At 34.8% G+C, this 20,562-nt stretch overlaps 1 protein-coding gene across 1 annotated transcript in view; it reads right to left on the minus strand.

Annotated features, from left to right (window-relative positions):
* Positions 1-1,482: 1,482 nt before the first annotated feature.
* Positions 1,483-20,562, minus strand: part of COL5A2 (collagen type V alpha 2 chain) — a gene marked incomplete at its 5' end in the record, with an annotated part of 198,113 nt that continues 179,033 nt past the window's right edge. Inside the window, 6 exons of the mRNA XM_069064559.1 lie at positions 1,483-3,255; positions 4,511-4,750; positions 7,166-7,353; positions 16,868-17,159; positions 17,975-18,082; positions 19,877-19,930. Coding sequence (XP_068920660.1) covers positions 3,109-3,255; positions 4,511-4,750; positions 7,166-7,353; positions 16,868-17,159; positions 17,975-18,082; positions 19,877-19,930 — 1,029 coding nt within the window. The remainder of the gene's footprint in view (positions 3,256-4,510; positions 4,751-7,165; positions 7,354-16,867; positions 17,160-17,974; positions 18,083-19,876; positions 19,931-20,562) is intronic.

Here is a 20,562-nt window from a genome sequence, read left to right on the forward strand (position 1 = left end):
GAAGAAAGCAAAGTCAGATAGGATGATTTGTTTCATTTTAGAACTTTGCAGGTAAAGTCAGAAATTGCATTGATTGACCAGACAAAAGTCAGCAAGAAAAATCTTATAATCAAAAAGTCATTGGGGGAAATTTATTCAAGTAAGAGAAAAAGCTTAGGGAAGAGAATTACCTTTTGTTGTACACTGCCTTGGCTAGATGATGAGCCTGGTTTTCATTCCTTTGGGAGGCACTCAGAAAGATAGGAAGAGCCTAATTGGAATATCTGATGCAAAGAATTTGTTTCTTCCTTTGTTAAAAAGAAACCCAGGAAATGGGATAGGGAGGAAGGAAAAAGGAAGGAAGGAAGGAATCAAGCAAGAGAAGGAAAGAAAAACTACAAAAAGGGAAAAAGGGATAAAGAAAGGGGGGAAAGAGGCAGGAGAGGGGAAGGAAGGAAAGAAGGAAGGAAGGGACAGAGGGAGAAAGGGAGGGAGAAGGGAAAGAAATGGAGGGGGGAAAGGAGAGACCTCAGAAAAACAAAATAAGACTTAAGGAATGAAAGGGGACTTTCAACTAATTAATCAAAATTAAATAATGAAAGTGTAGTGTCCTCTACCTATCTTTACATTTTATAAAGATGTGCTTTAATATACACTATCTCTGCATACTGTAATTAAATATAAGAAACTGTAAATAGCTAATGTGTTATAAGGAAGAATCCCTAAAGAGAAGGGGTAGTGGGAAATGAGTAAAGGTGAATGACCACAGCCAAAGTTGACCTTGGTGGAATAGCATGTGGACCATCATTTTGTGGCCTCATGGGAAAAGCTGCTCTTACCTAAAGTTATCAATTGGCTACTTTTCTAGGTTGATAGTAGCTGCCACAGTGTAGTCCTGGTCTAGTTGTTAAAGCTGTTGGATCCCCTATAGAATTTTAGCCCTGTTGACCTGCAGAAATACTTTTCTATAGTACATACACACACACAAACACACATACACACACACACTCCTTAAGATATTTATATATTTAAGTGTAATATGCTCATCTCAAATAACAATCATTTGGGGAATTAAATGTTTTAGAGTATACTTTATATTAACTAGTGCAAAAGAAAGCTCTAAAAAAACACTTCAGTAGCCTATGGTAATAATACAGTACTTGATACATTGTGAGATGAGACATAGCTTTTTATCATCACATTTTATTGTCATGAATAAAAATTATCTTTCTCTGATCTTAATAATATCAATCTGGCATTTTAAAGAGCATAGACAGTGATAACTGGTCTCACCCTCCCTTCATAAGTGTTGCTAAAGAAAGACCATGCCTTAAAATTTTGGTTATAATCCAATGTATAATTAAGAGAATTGCTCTTTTGTTTTGTTGGTTTGCTTTTTTTTTACAAAAAGGAAATAATTAAAAACAAACATATAAATTACACCATAATTCTTTTCTTTGTAGTGAGCTGAAATGTTAGACAAATTCCACAAAACGGAAGCCATTGACATGACAAGAAGCAAGTATTTAATTAAATGCTTTGCAGAGATACATGACTAAAGCTCTGTGCATGGCTTGTCCTTTGGGATGGTCCCAGCTGTTTACTTTAAAAGGAACAAATAAAAAAGAAAGAAATCAGAGCAAACAAATGCAGAAAAGAAACAGAAATAAAAACCTTGAAGCAGTGGCTACCTGCATGTCTCATCTAATTAAACACATAGGCATTACAAGACCAGAGACTATGTGACGAACCAACAGTGAGAGTGCATTGTAACACTGCTCTTTCAGACATGGGAAGTCTAACAGCTAGACTCTTTCAAAATGTTATTTGGTGATAATCATCTTTATTTGTAAAAGCTTTACAGAAGGAATTTTAGCACCATCACTTTTTTTTTTAAATGTTTTTGCCCTGCCTATCTCCATTCTTGGAATAATAACAGAAGCATAGCACCTTTTAGTATCTAAAAAAAAAACAAAAACAAAAGCCTAAGAATATTCAATGCATCCCAGCTTCTAGAGATGAGGTAGCTCATGCTAAGAAATGTTGGGTCACTTTGTCTCACACAATTCAAAGGCCAGAATTACTGATTGTACATATCCTACTATTGACTACAGAGTCATATTCACAACTCAGAGCTTCCAAACTGTCTTTCTTCTTTGTCATATGTTAGTCTGCTGAGAGTATGAATGAATCAATCCTAACATATGGAGGCTGGAAATAGATGTCACATGTGTGTGTGTATTCTGTTATGTGGAATCCAATGACTTCTTAAATAGGAAAGTACAAAGACATTCTTTCTCAGATGCACACAAATAACATGATCCACAATAATGGGATTTAGGTATATGTGCCAGGAAGGGACTAAGGACCTCTGAAGTTCAAGTGTGTACAAAAGACATGCTGAATTACATATTCATATTTTAACACTTCATAAAAATTTAGGATGCTCAATTTATTTTACTTTGATGACATCAATGACATGGAAAGAGGCTATTTAAACAATTTTGTGAAGGTAATGAGAAATGAATATGACTTTTTAATATCTTTTTTAAAAGAGTATCATCCAAAATTATTTGATATATCAACATCTATAGAGAGACACGTTCTTTACTTCTACAGGTCCAAAGCTTATGTGATTGTACTTTATATACTGGGAAAAAGAGGTCACGAAAGTGCTCTACTTTTCTGTTATTTAAAATGGCAGCCAAGCAAAAGAAACATTTCATCCTAATTTTATGTATCCCAATCTTTAAGCTAGCTATCAGGAAGAATAGCTTGCTCAGAAGTAGTATGCAACATGTACAATACATGGAAATAAACTAAACAAAAACTGAGACATATTGGTTTCAAAGTTGATTTTTTTTCCCTAAGGTGGTCATTGACTGGTCCTTTTAAAATCGGACTGCTGTGCTCAAAGTTGTCTAAAATCACTTAAAACTGGAGGTTTGTAAGTAAAATAAATATTCTGAAGGAGGCCAGGCATTTAGGAAGAATTGTATATACAGTGCTGATGCAATCTCAGCCATTATTTCAAGAGTCTCAGGATCAACTTCAATCAGTCTAAGTTCTTGGTAAGGGTGGTGGTCATAGTTGATGATGGTGGTCGTTGTTGATTGACCTCATTTTGCTTTACACAAAACAAACTGATCCAATTTCAATGCCAAATTCCTGGTCTGTACTGCCAACATCCACAGGGGCAAGATCTACAATAGGTAAGCGTGCCACATTCTGTGTTCTGTATTCAAAGACAGTCTTGCCCACATTTCCGTTACGTCTCTAGAATATAAAGAAGAGATGAGTTATGACTAGGTTAAGATTATTAAAAGGCTCTAGATTATGTTCACCATAACTCTTGTTAGTAAAGCATTTCCCCCAACGAAATTCAAAGATCTGAAAAAAATAAAAGTATTGCCTGGAAAGCATTCTGTAATTGTCTAAGTTAAACAATTTATCAATTAACAAAGTCTATTTAGAACTTTCTATTTGCCAGACACTAGAGGTAGAAAGAAGGGCAGAATGTGCTCTCTGTACTCCCATAGAATATGCTCACATTCTAATGGAGGACACAACATACACACACACACAAAATATATATATATATATATATATTACATATATATGTATGTATACAGGATAGATGGAAGGTAATCTCATAAGAGAAGGCACTAGGGTGAGGCAGGTGGGAGGAGGAAGGGAAGGACTGTTATAAGCCAAATGTTGTTGGAAGTCAGGAAAGTTAGGAAACAGAGTGAAGAGTGAGAGCACTCCAGGCATGGGGAACAACCAGTGGAAAGACAGAGGGGGGACAAAATGGAGGGTCATCTATGACAAACGTGCTTTTTAGACCTCCTTGAATTGATACTAAATTCATTTCAAATGCACTCCAAGGCCCTGTGACATTCACTGCCATTCTCCTATTTCCAGCACAGAGAAATCAGATCTATTATGTGATTTTCACAAAGAAAATGTCTAATTGTATTTAATGGGCACTTGGAAAATTGGTGCTCTGAAGGGTCTTCTGTGAGTGTCAGAGTAACAATCAGAGGGGATATGTTTAAACACTAAGGGGGAATTCAAAACATTTAAAGGATTAGGAAACTAAAGAGATAGTTCAAGGAGATTTTAAGAGCAGTATTAAGAATTACAGTAAAAAAGAAAACTGGGGAGAGGCAAAGAGAACATAACCCCCACTCATTCTGTCATTTCTAATCTATCTTTATCTTACTTGAAGTCCATTTTACACATTTTCATTGAAGACAACTTTACACATGTTTTAGAGGCATTTTTTAAAACTGCCTCACTAAAAACTAAGCTAGCTATCTTAAGTTCTTAACTTCAAGTTATCCGGGATCATAAACAGGTAAAAGGAAGGTCAAATAGATTAGGTTATTAGAAGAAGCCTACTCAAGTTGGTTGCACTAAAGGTTTTTTTCCATGCAAGGAAACATGGGAAAATATGAAGAAAACTGAGGACCAGGGACTAGCTGGTTCTTAAAATAAAATTAATTTTGAAACCAAAAGGAATACTCACAGTGCAAGTGTCTTCTAAAACAGTGTATCTAAATCGGCTGTTTCCTTCTGCTTTGATTTCTAGGTCATTAGCACCTTTGAGAATTACAGCTTTCTTGAGATTCTTCGCTTGGTCATCCATGTAGCCTACACTGTTTTTGCAAATATATGTGATGTTCTGGGAAGCTTCTTTTGATAAAAGACGCAAAAAGGTCATCTGAGTAACAGCTGTGTTGGGAGATTGGCTATCTCCATACACAAACTAGAAAAAAAAAGTTCATTTTATGGTTAATGAAGAATTTTAGAATTCCTAAGAGTCATAGATCCCAAGAAAGTCCACTTCAGATTATTACTATTAAGCTGACCATCTGTAATATCCCCAAGTATGACCTTAGACAAATCACTTAACATCCTTAGCTCTCAGTTCTCTTACCTGTAAAATGAAGGAATTAGACTAGATGGCTTCTCAAGTCTTTTACAATCCAAAATTTTTGAAAAGAGATCTCAATATATGAAAAAGATTTTTTTCAATTCTAAATATCTCAGGTTATATTCCCACTATTAAATAATATTATGATTGAGAAATTATACAAGAATACATGTTTCTGTTAATTCTTACACATATAAAACTCTTTAAAATAAAAGGTAATGATCACATTTTGTTATTGGTTAGTCATTTTAATTTGTGTCTGACCCCTTTTGGAGTTTCCTTGGCAAAGACACTAGAGTAGTTTGCCATTTCTTACTCTAGCTCATATTACAGATTAGGAAACGGAGGCAAACAGGCTTAAGTGACTTGCCCAGGATCACACAGTTCAGTAAATGTCTGAGGTCAAATTTGAAGTCAGGTCTTCCTGACCCCAGGCCTAGCACTTTATCTATGATACCACCTAGTAATAATCATATTGGTTACCAATTATTATAGCCAGAAGAAGGAAAATTAAATGTTCTATATTAACTGCCATTCTGTTGACAACAAACTATGTTTTCATTTTGAAAACCAAATCATAAAGTACTATGAAACTGTGGTTTCAAGATGTATTATAAAATAACTTATGAATTGCATTAAGAAGTTGGATTTATAATGTTACATTTTTTTCTCTTTCCTTCTTTATCAACTGCAAATTCAGTACTATTAGGGGAAACAAATTGCATGCTTTATGCTAATTAAAATATCAGTAATAGACACATATTTTCTTACCAAGGAGCACTACTTACTTACATACTCATGGAAAGTGAAGAGGGGAGATTTATTTTGCTTTTTGATGTTAATCCTATGTTACCAATTCAGATGTTTTTATCATATTTTTGAACTTTTATGATAATTTAGTACTTGTGTTTTAAAGAAAAGCTTTTTATCCTCTTTGCCTCTCTGGCATATAATTTTGTGGCTTGTTTCAGACATTTTGAAATAGATGTTAAAGAAGAGTTACAGTGAAGGTTAAAGTGGAGATAGGAAACTTTAACTGGACCTAGACCAAAGAAAGAGGACAAGAGCAAAGCTAGAGTTGGAATGGGAATAAGTGCAGAATAAAGAAGTAAGCCAATCTTTGAATAGAGAGGAGGCTGGAGCCAAGGAGAGAAGGAAGTGTAGGAATGGAGAAGATGGCCAGAGAATAAATGGAAGAGCAGTCAGGAATGGAGAATGTGATTAGACAGCTTGGGAAAGCCTGGATCATCTCCCTTGAACTCAAGAAACACAACATTGGAACTTTTACATAGTTATCTATTCTAAATTATCAAAGAGAAGTTCAGGTCCACATTCAATCACAAATAGCCATGATTTGAATTTTAAGTGACTTTCAGTGTGTTAAAGGATGGATATGTTGTATGACAGAATTACATGCATTTATGAGAAATGATCCTTAAAAATTATTTTTAATAAAATATCATACAAATGAATATTTAAAAGTCAATTGATGTTTAACCAATTGAAGTAGTTATTCTAATTAAGAATTTATTATATATAGCATCAAGATAGCATCAAGAATTATTAGCCATAATGCTAAAATGTTGTTTATGAAACATAATTAATAGGAAAAAAAACCTTTATATAAAGGAAAAAACAGTCAGAAGTTCTGGGTTTGCAACACACTTCTGCCATTTAGTATCTGTTTCCTCATTAGTAAAATAAAGATATTAGACCTTAATGATCTCTAAAGTCCTAACTCTAACATTCTGTGTGACTGACATTATTATAACCAATATAACTTTCAAAATACAATATTGCTTGATAAGCATTTCATAACTGTCTAAGTTGAGCAATGTTATCAATTCACAGATATTCATTAAGAGCTTACTATTTGCCAGGCACTACAGATATTAGGCAAAGTACAGTCTCTGTCCTCACAGAGTTCACATTCTAATGGAAGACTCAACATGCAAACAACCATGTATAGATATAGCTATATCTAGACAGATATAGATATATGATAGGTGGAAGGTAATCTCAGAGGGAAAGGTGAGGCAAGTTGGAGGAGAAAAGGATGGTGGGATTTAAACCATATTTTAATGGAAGTCAGGAAAGCCAGCAAACAGACTGTAGTGAAAGCAAATTCATAGAAAAAGTAAATTGTTAAATTAAGAAATAGAACAGGATGATGAGCAATAGAATGACATTAAAATAAAAAAGAATAATTTCAGGAATACATTTCTTTAGTCACATAGGTGACATTACCTGAGATCCTCTATTCATATCAAGGCCATACCACACAGGCTTATGGTCAGAAGATCTGCTGGCCCACCATGTTTTTCGAGGCACACTGGATGGGTTTGCTGGAATACATGTCTCTCCTGTTTCCATATTGCAGTAAACTTTAATAGCATCTTCAACACATCCTTGGTTAGGATCAATCCAGTACTGACCTGTATATCAAAAAGAAGGTTTATATATCTGGGATTTCAATAACAGTTACAGATCTTATTTTTTTAAGTTGGTAGAGGGCTTTTAATTTACATTTTAAAATTTTCATCAAGATATACTCTAAAGACTTTCAATGCTGCAGAAGTTATTTAAGATAAATTTGAACAATAAATGAAGATATTAAAACTAAGAAATTATATAATTAGGGGTGAAGGCCATTATTAACTGAAAGAGGTGAGGAAATCAGAGAGGTCTCTTGGAAGACATAATGTATGAGTTTTTACTTTAAGGAATGGATAAGAATTAAATATCCAGAAGGGCAAGAGAAAAATTGCAATCGTGTAAAACATCATGAGAAAAATCTCGGAGGCTTTTTAAAAATATCTTTTTTTTCATTTACATGTAAAAATACTTTTTAACATTTTTTAAAATTTTAAAATTGAGTTCCAAATTATCTTCCTCTCTTCTTGAGAAGGCAAGTGATTTGATATTTGGTATACACGTGCAGTCATGAAAAACATTTCCATATTAGTCATGTTATGAAACACACACTAAAAATAAAAAAAACAAGGAAAATTAAGAAAGTGAAAAAAATGTATCATCTGCATTCAGACTCCATTAGCTCTTTCTCTGTAGGAGGATAGTATTTTTAATTTGTCAGTCCTTCAGATTTATCTTGGATCATTGTATTGCTGAAGATAGTTAAGTCATTCACAGTTGATCATCTTACAATATTGCTATTACTGCACTGCTCACTTCACCTTGCATCTGTTCATGTAAGTCCAGGTTTTTCTGAAATAATTTTGCTTGTCATTTCTTATAGCAAAATAGTATCCTATGGACATCATATACCACAACTTGTACAGCAATTGATGGGAATTCCCTCAATTTCCAGTTCTTTGCCACCACAAAAATAACTGCTCTAAATATTGTACATATTCGGTCTTTTTTTCCATCTTTAAATCTCTTTGGGGTACAGACCTAGCAGTGATGTTGCTGGGTCAAAGAGTGTGCACAGTTTTGTAGCTTTGGGGGGCAAATTGTTTTCCAGAATGATTGAATCAGTTCTCAACTGCACCAACAATTCATTAGTATTGTAATTTTTCAACATCCCCCCCATTATTTGCCATTTTCCTTTTCTGTCATAATAGCCTATGTGATAGATGTGAAGTGGTACCTCGGAGTTGTTTTAATCTTCACTTAAATAGTCATTTAGGGCAATTTTTCAATATGATTACAGATAGCTTTGATTTCTTTGTCTGAAAATTCCCTGTTCATACTTTTTATCATTTAGCAACTGGGAAATAAGTCATATTCTGATATATTTGGTTCAGTTTTCTACATATTTGAGAAATAAGGTCTTATCGGAGAAACTGACTATAAATTTTTTACCCCAGTTTTCATCTTTCCTTCCAATCTTGGCTGAATTAGTTTTTTTTTGTTGTTGTTGTGGCAGAAATTTTGGAATTTAATGTAATCAAAATTATCTTCTATTTCCCATAATGCTCTGTATTTCTTATTCAGTTACAAATTCTTCCTTTATCTATAGATCTGACAGATAAATTATTCATGTTCCCCCTTATTTATGTTTTCACCCTTTGTGCCTAAATCATGTATCTATTTTGAACTTACTATGGTATATGTTGTGAGATATTGGTCTACATGCAGTTTCTGCTAAACTATTTTCCATTTTCCCCAGGAGTTTTTATCAAATAGTGAGTTCTTGTTCCAAAAGCTTGGATCTTTGGGTATATCAAACCCTAAATTACTATTTATTACTGTGTATTATGTATCTAATCTATTCTACTGTTCCACCATTCCATTTTTTAGCCAGTACCAAACTTTTTTGATGATTACCACTTTATAATAAAATTTCAGATGTATTATGTCTAGGTCAATTTCCTTCACATTTTTTTCCAGATTCCCTTGATATTCTTGACCTTTTTTTCTTCTAAATAAATTCTGTTACTATTTTTCTAACTCTATAAAATAATTTTTTTTAGTTTGGTTGGCATGGCATTGAATAAGTAAATTAATTTAGGTAGAATTGCCATTGCTATTATATTGGCTTAGTATATCCATGATCAATTAATATTTTTCTATTGGTTTAGATTTGACTTTATTTATGTGAAAAGCATTTTGTAATTATGTTCACATAGTTCCTGAGTTTGTTTTGAGAGATAGACTCCCAACTATTTTGTGTGGTCTACAATTATTTTAAAAGCAAATTCTCTATTTATTGCCGCTGGATTTGGTTGGTAATATGTGGAAATGTTGATAATTTATGTGGGTTTCTTTTATATATTGCAACTTTGTTGAAGTTGTCAATTATTTCAACTAGTTATTTATTTGATTCTCTAGGATTCTCTAAGTATATCACCTGCAGAGTGATAGTTCCTCTTTGCCTATTCTAATTCCATCAATTTATTTTTCTCATCTTATTGCTATAAACTATCATTTCTGGTACAATATTGAATAATAGTGGTGATAATGGTCATTCTTGCTTCAACCCTGATCATATTAGGAAGGCTTCTAGCTTATCATTACAGATAATGCTTGCTATTGGTTTTAGACAGATAATACTTATCATTTTAATTAAAGCTCCACTTATTTCTATGCTTTTGAATGTTTTTAATAGTAATTAGTGTTATTCTTTATTTTAAAAAATTCTGCATCCATTAAGAAAATTATTTTGTTGATCTTGTAATTGATATGTTCAACTATGCTGATAGTTATCCTATTATTGAAACAGCTGCGTTTTTATTTTAAATCCCACCTGGTTAGATTGTATGATCTTTGTGACAAATTGCTGTAATTTCCCTCCTTGTATTTTATATTAAAATGTTTATCAATATTCATTAGGGAAATTAGTTATAGTTTTTTTCCCCCTGGTTTTGCTCTTTCTGGTTTAGTATCATCAACATATTTGTGCTATAAAAGGAATTTGGTAGGACTCCATTGCCAATTTTTCCAAAAAGTTCATATAGTACTGGAATTGAGTACTCTTTAATGTTATGTAGAATTCACTTGTGAATCTATCTGGTCCTGGGGATTTTTTCTTAAGGAGCTAACTGGCAGCTTATTCATTTTTTTTCTAAGATAAGGTTATTGAAGTATTTTATTTCCTCTTCTGCTAATCTGGGTAATTTATGTTTTTGTAAATATTTCCATTTCACTTAGATTGTTAGATTTATTTGGCATATAATTGGACAAAATAACTCTTAATAATTGTTCTAATTTCCTCTTCATTCATTCATGGTGAATGAACCCTTCTAATATTTTGATTCTGGTAATTTGGTTTTCTTCTTTTTTAAATCAAATTAACCAGTGGTTTATCTATTTCAGTGTGTGTGTGTGTGTGCATGCATGTGTGTGTGTTTAATAAAACCAGCTCCTTCTTTTATTTATCAGTTCACTGTTGTCATTCTTTTCACTTTCAGTTTTATTAATCCTTCCTTCAAGTTTTAGGATTTCCAATTCAGTGTTTAATTGGGAATTCATAATTTGTTCTTTGTCTAATTTTTTTTTTTATTTGCATGCCCCATTCATTGACCTGCTTTTTCTTGATTAAGTATTTATAGATATAAATTTTCTCCAAAGTAATGTTTTGGCTGCATCCCATAAATTTTTATATGGTGCTTCATTTGTGTCTTCAATGACATAATTTATTGTTTCTATGATTTGTTCTTTGATCTACTTGTTCCTTAGTATTATATTATTTAGTTTCCAATTCATTTTTAATCTGTTTCAATGGCTCTTTATTGAATGTAATTTTTATTGCATTATGATCTTAAAAGGATACATGTAATATTTATGCTTTTCTGCATTTGGTCATGAGGTTTTTATGCTCTCATACATGGTCAGTTTTGTGTAGCAGCTATGTGCCACTGAACAAAAGGTATATTCCTTTCTATTTCTATACAATTTCCTCCAGAAGTCTATCATATCTAAATTTTCTAAAATTCTATTCATCTCCTTAACTTCTTTCTTCTTTATTTTATGTTTATATTTATCTAGGTGTGAAAGTGGAAAGTTTAGGTCCCCCATTAGTATAGCTTTACCATCTATTTCCTTCTGTAACTAATGTAATTTTTCATTTAAAATTTTGGATACTCTGCCATTTGGTGTATATATGTTTAGTATTAATATTATTTCATTATCTATAGAACCTTTTAGCAAAATGTAGTTCCTTGCTTACCTCTTATATTAGATAATTTTTTTGCTTTTGCTTCATCTGAGATAATGGTTACTACTCTTGGTTGTGCTTTTGTTTTTATTTACTTCAGCTAAAACACAATACATTCTGCTTCAGTCCTTCACCTTTATTCCATTTGTATCTCTGTACTTCAAGTGTGTTTCTTGTAAATAACATATTGTAGGATTCTGGTTTTTAATCTACTTTACTATCTACTTTTACTTTATGGGTGAGTTCATCCCATTCACATTCATAGTTATACTTACTGTATATTTCCCTTGATCCTATTTCCCCCCTGCTTATCATTCTTTCTCTTTTTCACCCTCCTCAAAAATGTTTTGTTTCTGACTGCCCCCTCCCCCAATCTGCTCTCCTTTTTATCAGCCCACCACCCTGGTTTCTTATGTCTTCCCTGTAGAGTAAGATAGATTTTTATATCCCACTGAGGATATATATTATTTCCTCTTTGAGTCAATTCTAATAAGAGTAAGGTTCCAGCATTGCTCAGCATTTCCCCTATTTTCCCTTCCACTATAAAAGCTCTTTTTATGACTCTTTTATGTGAGATAATTTACTCCATTTTTCCTCTCTCTTTCCCCTTATCCCAGTGTGTCTCTCTTTCTCACCCCATAATTTTTTGGGGGGATATCAATCAATCATCCCATTATAGTCAACTCACATTCATACCCTCTGTCTATGTATGCTCATTCTAAATGCCCTGATAATTATAAATTTCTTTTAAGTTACAAGGATCGTCTTCCCATATAGGAATGTAAACAATTTAACCTTATTTAATTCCTTTTGATTGCTCTTTCCCATTTACCTTTTTATGCTACTCTTGAGCCTTGTATTTGAAAGTCAGATTTTCTTTTATTCAACTCTGGCCTTTTCATCAAGAATGCTTGAGAGTCCCCTATTTCATTATATATCCATTTTTCCCCTAAATTATTATACTCATTTTTCTGGGTAGGTGATTCTTGGTTGTAATCTTAGCTCCTTTGCCCTCTATAATATCATATTTTAAACTCTCTGATCTTTTTTTTTAAAGAAATCGGGGTTAAGTAACTTGCTCAAGGTTACACAGCCAGTTATTTCTGTGTGTGGTGCTAAGTATCTAAGCCCGGATTCAATCCCAGGTCATCCCGACTCTGGGGCCAGTGCTCTTACTCACTGCGCCACCTGGCTGCCCCTAAGCAATTGAGGTTAAGTAACTTGCTCAAGGTTACATGGCCAGATGTTTCTGGGTGAGCACTAAGTGTCTGAGCCCAGATTCGATCCCAGGTCATCCCGACTCTGGGGCCAGTGCTCTTACTCACTGTGCTACCTGGCCTCCCCAACCCTCTGATCTTTTAATGTAGAAACTGCTTGTGTGATCCTGACCATTTCCCTGACAATATTTCAATTGTTTCTTTCTGGCTGCTAGCAATATTTTCTCCTTGATCTAGAAGTTCTGGAATTTGGCCATAATATTCCCAGAAGTTTTTATTTGGGGATCTCTTTCAGGAGGCGATCAGTAGATTCTTTCAATTTCTATTTTATCCTCTGGTTCTAGGATGTCAGGGAAGTTTTACTTGATAATTTCTTGTAAGAAGATGCTGCTTGAAACTACAACCCATGCTGGATAGAAAAGAACTTCAAAGTCCAGGCTACACCCCAAGTTCTTTGGTGAAACCACAGCTTATACCATCATTGCCTACTTCCCAACCCCACTGTGCTAATTTACCATCTTCCCATCTGCCATCAGCTACCCGTTCCATATACCAGCCAAAGTTTCTACCCCGAAGAAAGACAAGCCAAGGGACTTAAAACAACTTCATGAGATGAGAAGTGTCATCAATGAGGAACCCTCTATGCCTCTGGTTAAGAATGATGGTGACACTGGAAGACCAGTCACCAGAGGAGTCATTCATATGTGAGTGGAAGATGCAGTCAGAGACCCACTTACTGAATCTAAATTGAGATGAGAGATGTTCAGCAGAAGAAGTTGAGTTAGAGAATCTACTGAAAGCAATAGATCAAATGAAACTTATAGCAGAGATCCTTCAAACTTTACCTGCTGGAAAGCTGGAGGACACATCTAATACCTTCAGTTTTCCATCTAGTGTAAGTCTTTCAATTATAGCTGGTGGGAGCCGCTATGGCACTTCCCCTAAAAATTTCTCCCAGGAGCCAAAGAGCACAGGGAGGGCTCCAGAGCACCCCCTCTTGACCAGATCAGCTGAAGATTCTCTGTCATCTGAATCAGATTACAGAGCTGCCAAATATACTCATATATCTGATGTTAAACTTTCTCATAATCAACCAGTAGAAACAAATAGAAAGACATGTAACAAGTTATACGAAAGACTGGAAAGTTTACAAAGTCTGATAGAAGATTTACAAATGAAAAACCCAGCAATGTCTTCAATGAGCATTAATCAAGAAAAAAGGAAACAAAAAGTGAAAGACTGATAGATCTCTGCTTCATTTTACATAGGGACTATGTCTAATTAGCTGTCATGTTAAACATACACATTATTCTGCGGACAATTTTTTTTTTCCTATGAAAGTTTAATAAGACAGAGTCAGAAAAAAGAGGATGTGAAAGCTCTCTTTTTATCACAGCTTTCAGGTAGTCCAACAACTCCTAAATTATCTCTTTCTGGTCTATTTTCCAGGTCAGTTGTTTTTCCAATATAATATTCCACATTTTCTAATTTTTCATTTTTTTATTGTTATATTAGCACTTCCAGAATCTCTCAGAAATTCTCAAAATAATTAGCTTCTACTTGGCTAATTCTAATTTTTAAGGAATTATATTCTTAACAGTGAGTTTTTGTACCTTCTTTCCCATTTGACTGAATCTACTTTTTAAGAAGTTCTTTTCATCAAGGAATTTTTAATCCTCTTTTTCCATTTGATCTATTCTGCTTTTTAAGGAGCTCTTCTCTTCATTGGATTTTTCTGTCTCTTTTATCACTTGGCCTATTCTGTTTTTTTCAGGTATTATTTTCTTGGTATTTTTTTGTGCCTCCATTACCAAGCTGTTGGCTTTTTTATTATTTTCTTGCATCACTTTCATTTTTTCTCCAATTTTTTACTCTACCTCTCTTATTTGATTTTTTAAATCCTTTTTGAGCTCTTCCACGAATTGGGGGGAGATAGGGGCAAAGCCCAATTCACATTTTTCTTTTAGGCTTTGCATATAGCTGTTTTTACTTTTTTTTTTTACTTCTTCTGGGTTTGTGTTCTGGTCTTCCCTGTCACCATAGTAACTTTTTTTTTGGTCAGGCTCTTTTTACTGTTGCTGTTGTTGTTTACTCATTTTTCTAGCCTATTTCTTGAATTTTAACTTTAAGTTAAAGCAGGGCTCTGTTACCAGATTAAAGGGGGTACTGTCCCAAGCTTCAGATTTCTCATGCTATTGTTTTCCAAGCTAGTTCTGGGTATCTGTAAGTTTTCAGGTCTTCTAAGGTGGTATGATCCAAGGAGAGGTGTGGTCACTGCTCTCCTGACCTGTGCTCTGGTCTGTGATCAACCACAAGCACTCTATTCAATACTGGAACTGTGACCAGGGTCCCTGCTCTTCTGTGGCCACATATATTAGTGTGCTAGTGCATTCCTCACCTTTGGACTGTGACCTGGAACTTCACATAGGAAATGCAATAGAGTCCTGCGCCCAGTGCCAACAAAAGGTTCCCTATAATCTTCTGACCAGTGCCTTACTCCCTTTACCATTTGTGTACTGAAAGCCCAGGAAGCTTCAATTGGCAATTCAGTCACCCCCACGACCAGCAGGCCTGCACTTCAGCTCCACTCTAACCCTATTAAGATAGACCTTCCCTGCCAACATTCTGAGCTTTCTCGGGCTGAAAATTTGTTTCACCCCATACTTTTGTTGGCTCTGCCTCTCAAGAATTTGCTTTGAGGTGCTATTTTAAAGTTGTTTGTAGGGGAATTTGGTAGAGCTCAGGTGAGTCCCTGTCTTTACTCTGACATCTTGGCTCTACCTCAGCTTCAAGATTTTCAAACAACTTTGTAAAGACAAACAACTTTGAAAGACTTAAAAACTCAGATAAAGGCAGCAGTCATCCATGATTCAATAAAATGACATGCTACTTGGTTCCTTGTATCAGACCACCTTAGAAGAAATGGAAACTTTGGGGCAGCTAGGTGGCACAGTGAGTAAGAGTGCCCATCCCAGAGTCGGGAGGACCCGGGATCAGTTCTGGCCTCAAATACTTAACCCCCACACAAAATTACAGGCCGTGTAACCTTGGGCAAGTTACTTAACCCCAATTGTTTAAAAAAAAAGAATTGGAAACTTACAGATACCCAGAACTAGCTTTGAAAACAATAGCATAAGAAACCTGAAGGGACAGTACCCCTTTAATTTGGAAACAGAGCCCTTCTTTAACATAAAGTTAAAAGTCATGAAATAGGCTAGAGAAATGAGCAAACAAGAGTAAAAACAGCCTGATCAAAAAAAAGTTACTATGGTGGTGACAGGGAAGGCCAGAACACAAACCCAGAAGAAGGCAAAAATGTAAAAAACAGCTACATGCAAAGCCTCAAGGAAAAATGTGAATTGGTCTTGGGCCTTCCCCAAAAATATTCCTGGAGGAAACCAAAAAGGATTTCAAAAATCAAATAAGAAAGTTAGAGTAAAAAATACAGGGCAAGCTACTCATTCCTGACAGAGGTGATGAACTCAGGATGCAGAATGAGACATATTTTTCAATATAGCCAAGGCGGTGATTTATTTTACTCGACTATACACATTTGTGACATTTTGTTGTTGTAGTTGTTGTGTTAATGGCAGGTGAGAGAAAAAATACATGTTCGTTAATTTTTTAAAAAGAAAAAACCTTTTTGGAAGTAGGAAATTTTGAGATGGGTTCCAGATCTTAAACTTTTCAGACATCTGCCTGAAATTTTAAGAGCCAATATGCTCAGAAACTGCTTTTTATTTCATACAGTAAAGGAGAGGTTTAAGAATTGTGAGGAAAAATGGGATCTTCATCAAAAAAGGAAAGGAAAAGATACTTACCCAAAACAGGAGAACAATTAAGAATTGGAGTCTAAGAATTGATTTAGGGTCAGAGGCATTTGTATTTGCCTTTCTATTTACTGGCTGTGACCTTACATGTGTCACAAAACTTTGCTAAACCTTAGTTTCTTCATTTTTAAAAAGAGCATGTTAGACTAAATAATCTCTGTGGTCCCTTTTATATCTAAATCTATCATCTTATGCTGAAATGTGTAGGGTAGTACGTTTTGCTTTTTTATGCTGCAATCACAGGTATGGCATTTTATTTCAAGAATTTCTGCTATATACTTACCACTAGGCTTTGAAGGGTGGCAAAGCTTTAAGTCATCACAAGTACGTGCTGGATGTTTTTTTGAGCCATCGGGGCTACGCATGGTTTCAATCTGGCTACTTAGTGACTTCAAAGTAGCATGTACTCCTGGGTCTGTTTTATTTTTATCATCAGGGGCTGCTTGGTCCTCCGTGAACTCTGGGAGTGGATCTGGCATACTTTCATCATAGTGTCCCATTATGTCCCCAAGAGGAGCAGTGAGGTGACCAGGAGGGCCTGGAGGACCAGGGGGACCAGGTTCACCAGGCGGACCCTAGTAGTTTAAAAAAATTTAAAGGCAACTTAGATAACACATCATTACTTAACATTTGGAGGCAGAAATCTTGGCTCCATTTGGTACAGAGAGAGTTTAGATGCAACACCCCCATCGATGAAAATGACAGTTTTTGTAACTAATGTACTTTGTAGCCAAATAAGGATTCTGTGCCAAACTATGAAAGTCCACATGTGGAAAATGCTGTGTTAAGCATTTTTTTTCAGACCCACAGGTCTATAAATCAGTACTTGAGTTAAATAGAGACTGTGATATCTGCCTTGACAGGTCATCTTGTTCTGCTTAGATGTTCTTCTTTATTAGGGAATTAAAATAAATGTCACAAAGCCATTTTTGAATCTTGGAATATTAGAAGTATACAATTGATAGGGAGGGATTTCAGATAAGAAGAATCAATTCAATTGAGATTTGTTTCTATCTAGAAATCAGAAATTTTGCCAATCTACACTTCCTCAGCTAAAGTCAGCATTTTATGCAGCCTCAGGGGTCCCTGATGATACCACATAAATATTTTTTGTTTAATTAGCCAAACTAGGTGCAGACCAGCTATTGCGTAGAACAAGGCTTCGATTTTAGCTTCCAAGATGCACAGATGGAAAATATCTCAGAGTTTAAAGGAGCTAAGTGGTTATCACCTCCAACCTCTATCAGAACAGGGATCTTCCAGTTTCCACTCAAAAAAGATAAAGTGATGACTTTCTTAAAGATCCCTTCAGCTGCTGGCTTTATAAGCTTTAGGTCTCTGTGGAAGCGTTTAAATAAATCTTTTAGACTACAAATTCTTGGGAACTCACCTCTGGTCCTGCTTCTCCCACACTTCCCCTCATACCAGGAGGTCCAATTGGTCCCAGTGGCCCAGGATTTCCTTCTTTACCTGAAGGACCCACTGGTCCTGGGGGTCCCTGAAAAACACAAGGCATATATTTTATCAATGTGTAACATGATTTAACATTTTTTTTTCATGTCAAGGAAATGACTATTTTTCTCATAGACACACGCCTATTACCTTTCAGGAACTCATTTTGATGCCTCATTGTTGAAGTCAGGATTTAGATTAATTTTCTAATGCATGTAGGATTTAACAATGCCTACATCTACCATAATTAGTACATGACTCAAGATCAGTCATTCCAGAAAACTTTTCTGTATTTTGATAAACTTATTCCTATTATGTACATTTTCAAACATAATACTATAGGATTTGGAATCAAGAAGGTCCTTTGGGGTCATGTAGTCCCACTGTCCCTAATTTTAAACATGAGGAAACTCTAATTCTGAAAGCTACAGTAAAAGCAATTCTCTACAATGTATTAAAAAAAAGTATCTATGGGCAGCTAGGTGGGGCAGTGAATAGGGCACTGGCCCTGGAGTCAGGAAGACCTGAGTTCAAATGCGGCCTCAGACATTTAATAGTTATTAGCCATATGACCTTGGGCAAGTCACTTAACCCCAATAGCCTTGCCTTTCCCCCCTCCAAAAAAAAAAAAGCATCTCACTGGGAGTTTTTAACATTTAATCACCATTGTCATAAAAAAATCATAATTTATCTCCAAGGAATACATAAGTATAGTTCCCTTAAAGCTTCAAATATGGTTCAAGTACAGAGAAAGCTAAGGGGGAAATATTGAGATCAGAAATTCCAAGTTGCCGTGCATTAAACTAATTGGGTGACTAATACAGTAAATTCAGTATTAATATGAAGAGCCCTACATAGAAGTGGGGTCATCAGGTTGATTAAGGAGGGGCAAACCATCCCAAGTGGGAAAAATAGCAAGTCAAAGTTATCTGGCTGATCAGAGGGGTAGCCCATGACTGGCTACTTTTTTTTTCAGCTTTTCTCCCACTGGGAGAGAGAGGCCCAGTTTAAAAAAAAAAGGTTTCCAGCATGGGCTTATGTCATGATTTGCTTCTCAATCAGGCTTATGTAAAGTTTCTTTGATCAATAAGTGCTGTTGCTTAAAGGCAATGTTTTAAAACTAGCTTAATAATCTATTTGCATGTTAAAGTAGGTCTGTCTGATCAAATCTCAAACAACAGAATACTCAACCAAAATTCAGATAACTCCAAATGAGAAAATGTCATAAGAAATGATCTCATCTAAACTATAAGTAAAATATTTTGAGGAGAATATGTATTGAAAACTATATTAAAAAGTACCATGGTCATACATTTGAATAATTTATAGAAAAACTACTAAGTTGTTTGCCTCACTTCTTTTCTGACAAGCTTCGGAGGACATATGTCATTTATGAGAAAGATAATGAAGGAACAGGTTACTTGAAATAACAGCATGCTATTCTTATTGGTTTATTTTAAAATTATATGCATAGATATGTGCATATGTATGTATACATGTAAATATAGTTTGTATGTATATGTGTATGTATGTGGGTACACATATGTGTATGTGTGTATATGTATGTGCGTACACACACAGAGCTATGTGTGGCAGTGGGTGGAGTGTCAGGCCTGAAGTCAGAAAAATTCATCTTCCTGAGTTCTAAACTGACCTCAGACTCTCACTAGCTGTGTGACCCTGGGCAAGTCACTCCTATTTCCTCAGTTCCTCATCTGTAAAATGAGCTAGAGAAGGAAATGGTAAATCATTCTAATGTCTTTGCCAAGAATACACCAAATGGGGTCACAAAGAGTCAGACATGACTGAAGTACAACAATAAATATATAAATATACTCACTCTAGGGCCAAATGGTCCAGGAATTCCAGCACTGCCTTGTTCACCATTTGGACCCTAAATTGAGGGGAGAGGAGAGAGGAAAACATTATGCTATTTAAAATGAACCATGCTAACTTCAGCATAACATATAAAAATGTGGAAATATTCACCTACAGACAGTTGTGTCTTAAATAATCATTAATCTTTACTATCAGGTTTTTAGTAGTATTTGAATTTTGATTACTTCAGTATTTTAAAAATCTGCATTTTTATCAACACAGATAATAACCCCTTTATAACTTAGTAGATAGTCTTTAGGAGTTCTTGTGGCTGAAAATTTCATAGCCCTCTGGCCAATCTGGTGATGCGACTCTTCAATTCCATTCCATTTGATTTGATTTAACTAGAGTTTATAAAGTGCCATATATATTATATTATATAAGTACACACATATATGTATATATGCATATACATGTATATATAGGCACTGAAACTCTGGTAGGTACTCATGATATAAGGACATAAAAACAAAACAGTCTCTAACTTCAAAATTCTAATGGTGCTTAACTTGACGTAGACTCGTTCTTAGAAGACAAATACATTCTATCATATGATATACCGTGTTTCCCCGATAATAAGACACTGTCTTATTATGTTTTTGGAAAGAAAAACACCAGAGGGCTTATTTTCAGGGGAGGGCTTATGTT

This window comes from Petaurus breviceps, unplaced genomic scaffold (genome assembly GCF_028583685.1).
Source record: "Petaurus breviceps papuanus isolate PSGF00001 unplaced genomic scaffold, PetGlider_PUasm1.0 90638, whole genome shotgun sequence".
NCBI lineage: Eukaryota > Metazoa > Chordata > Mammalia > Diprotodontia > Petauridae > Petaurus > Petaurus breviceps.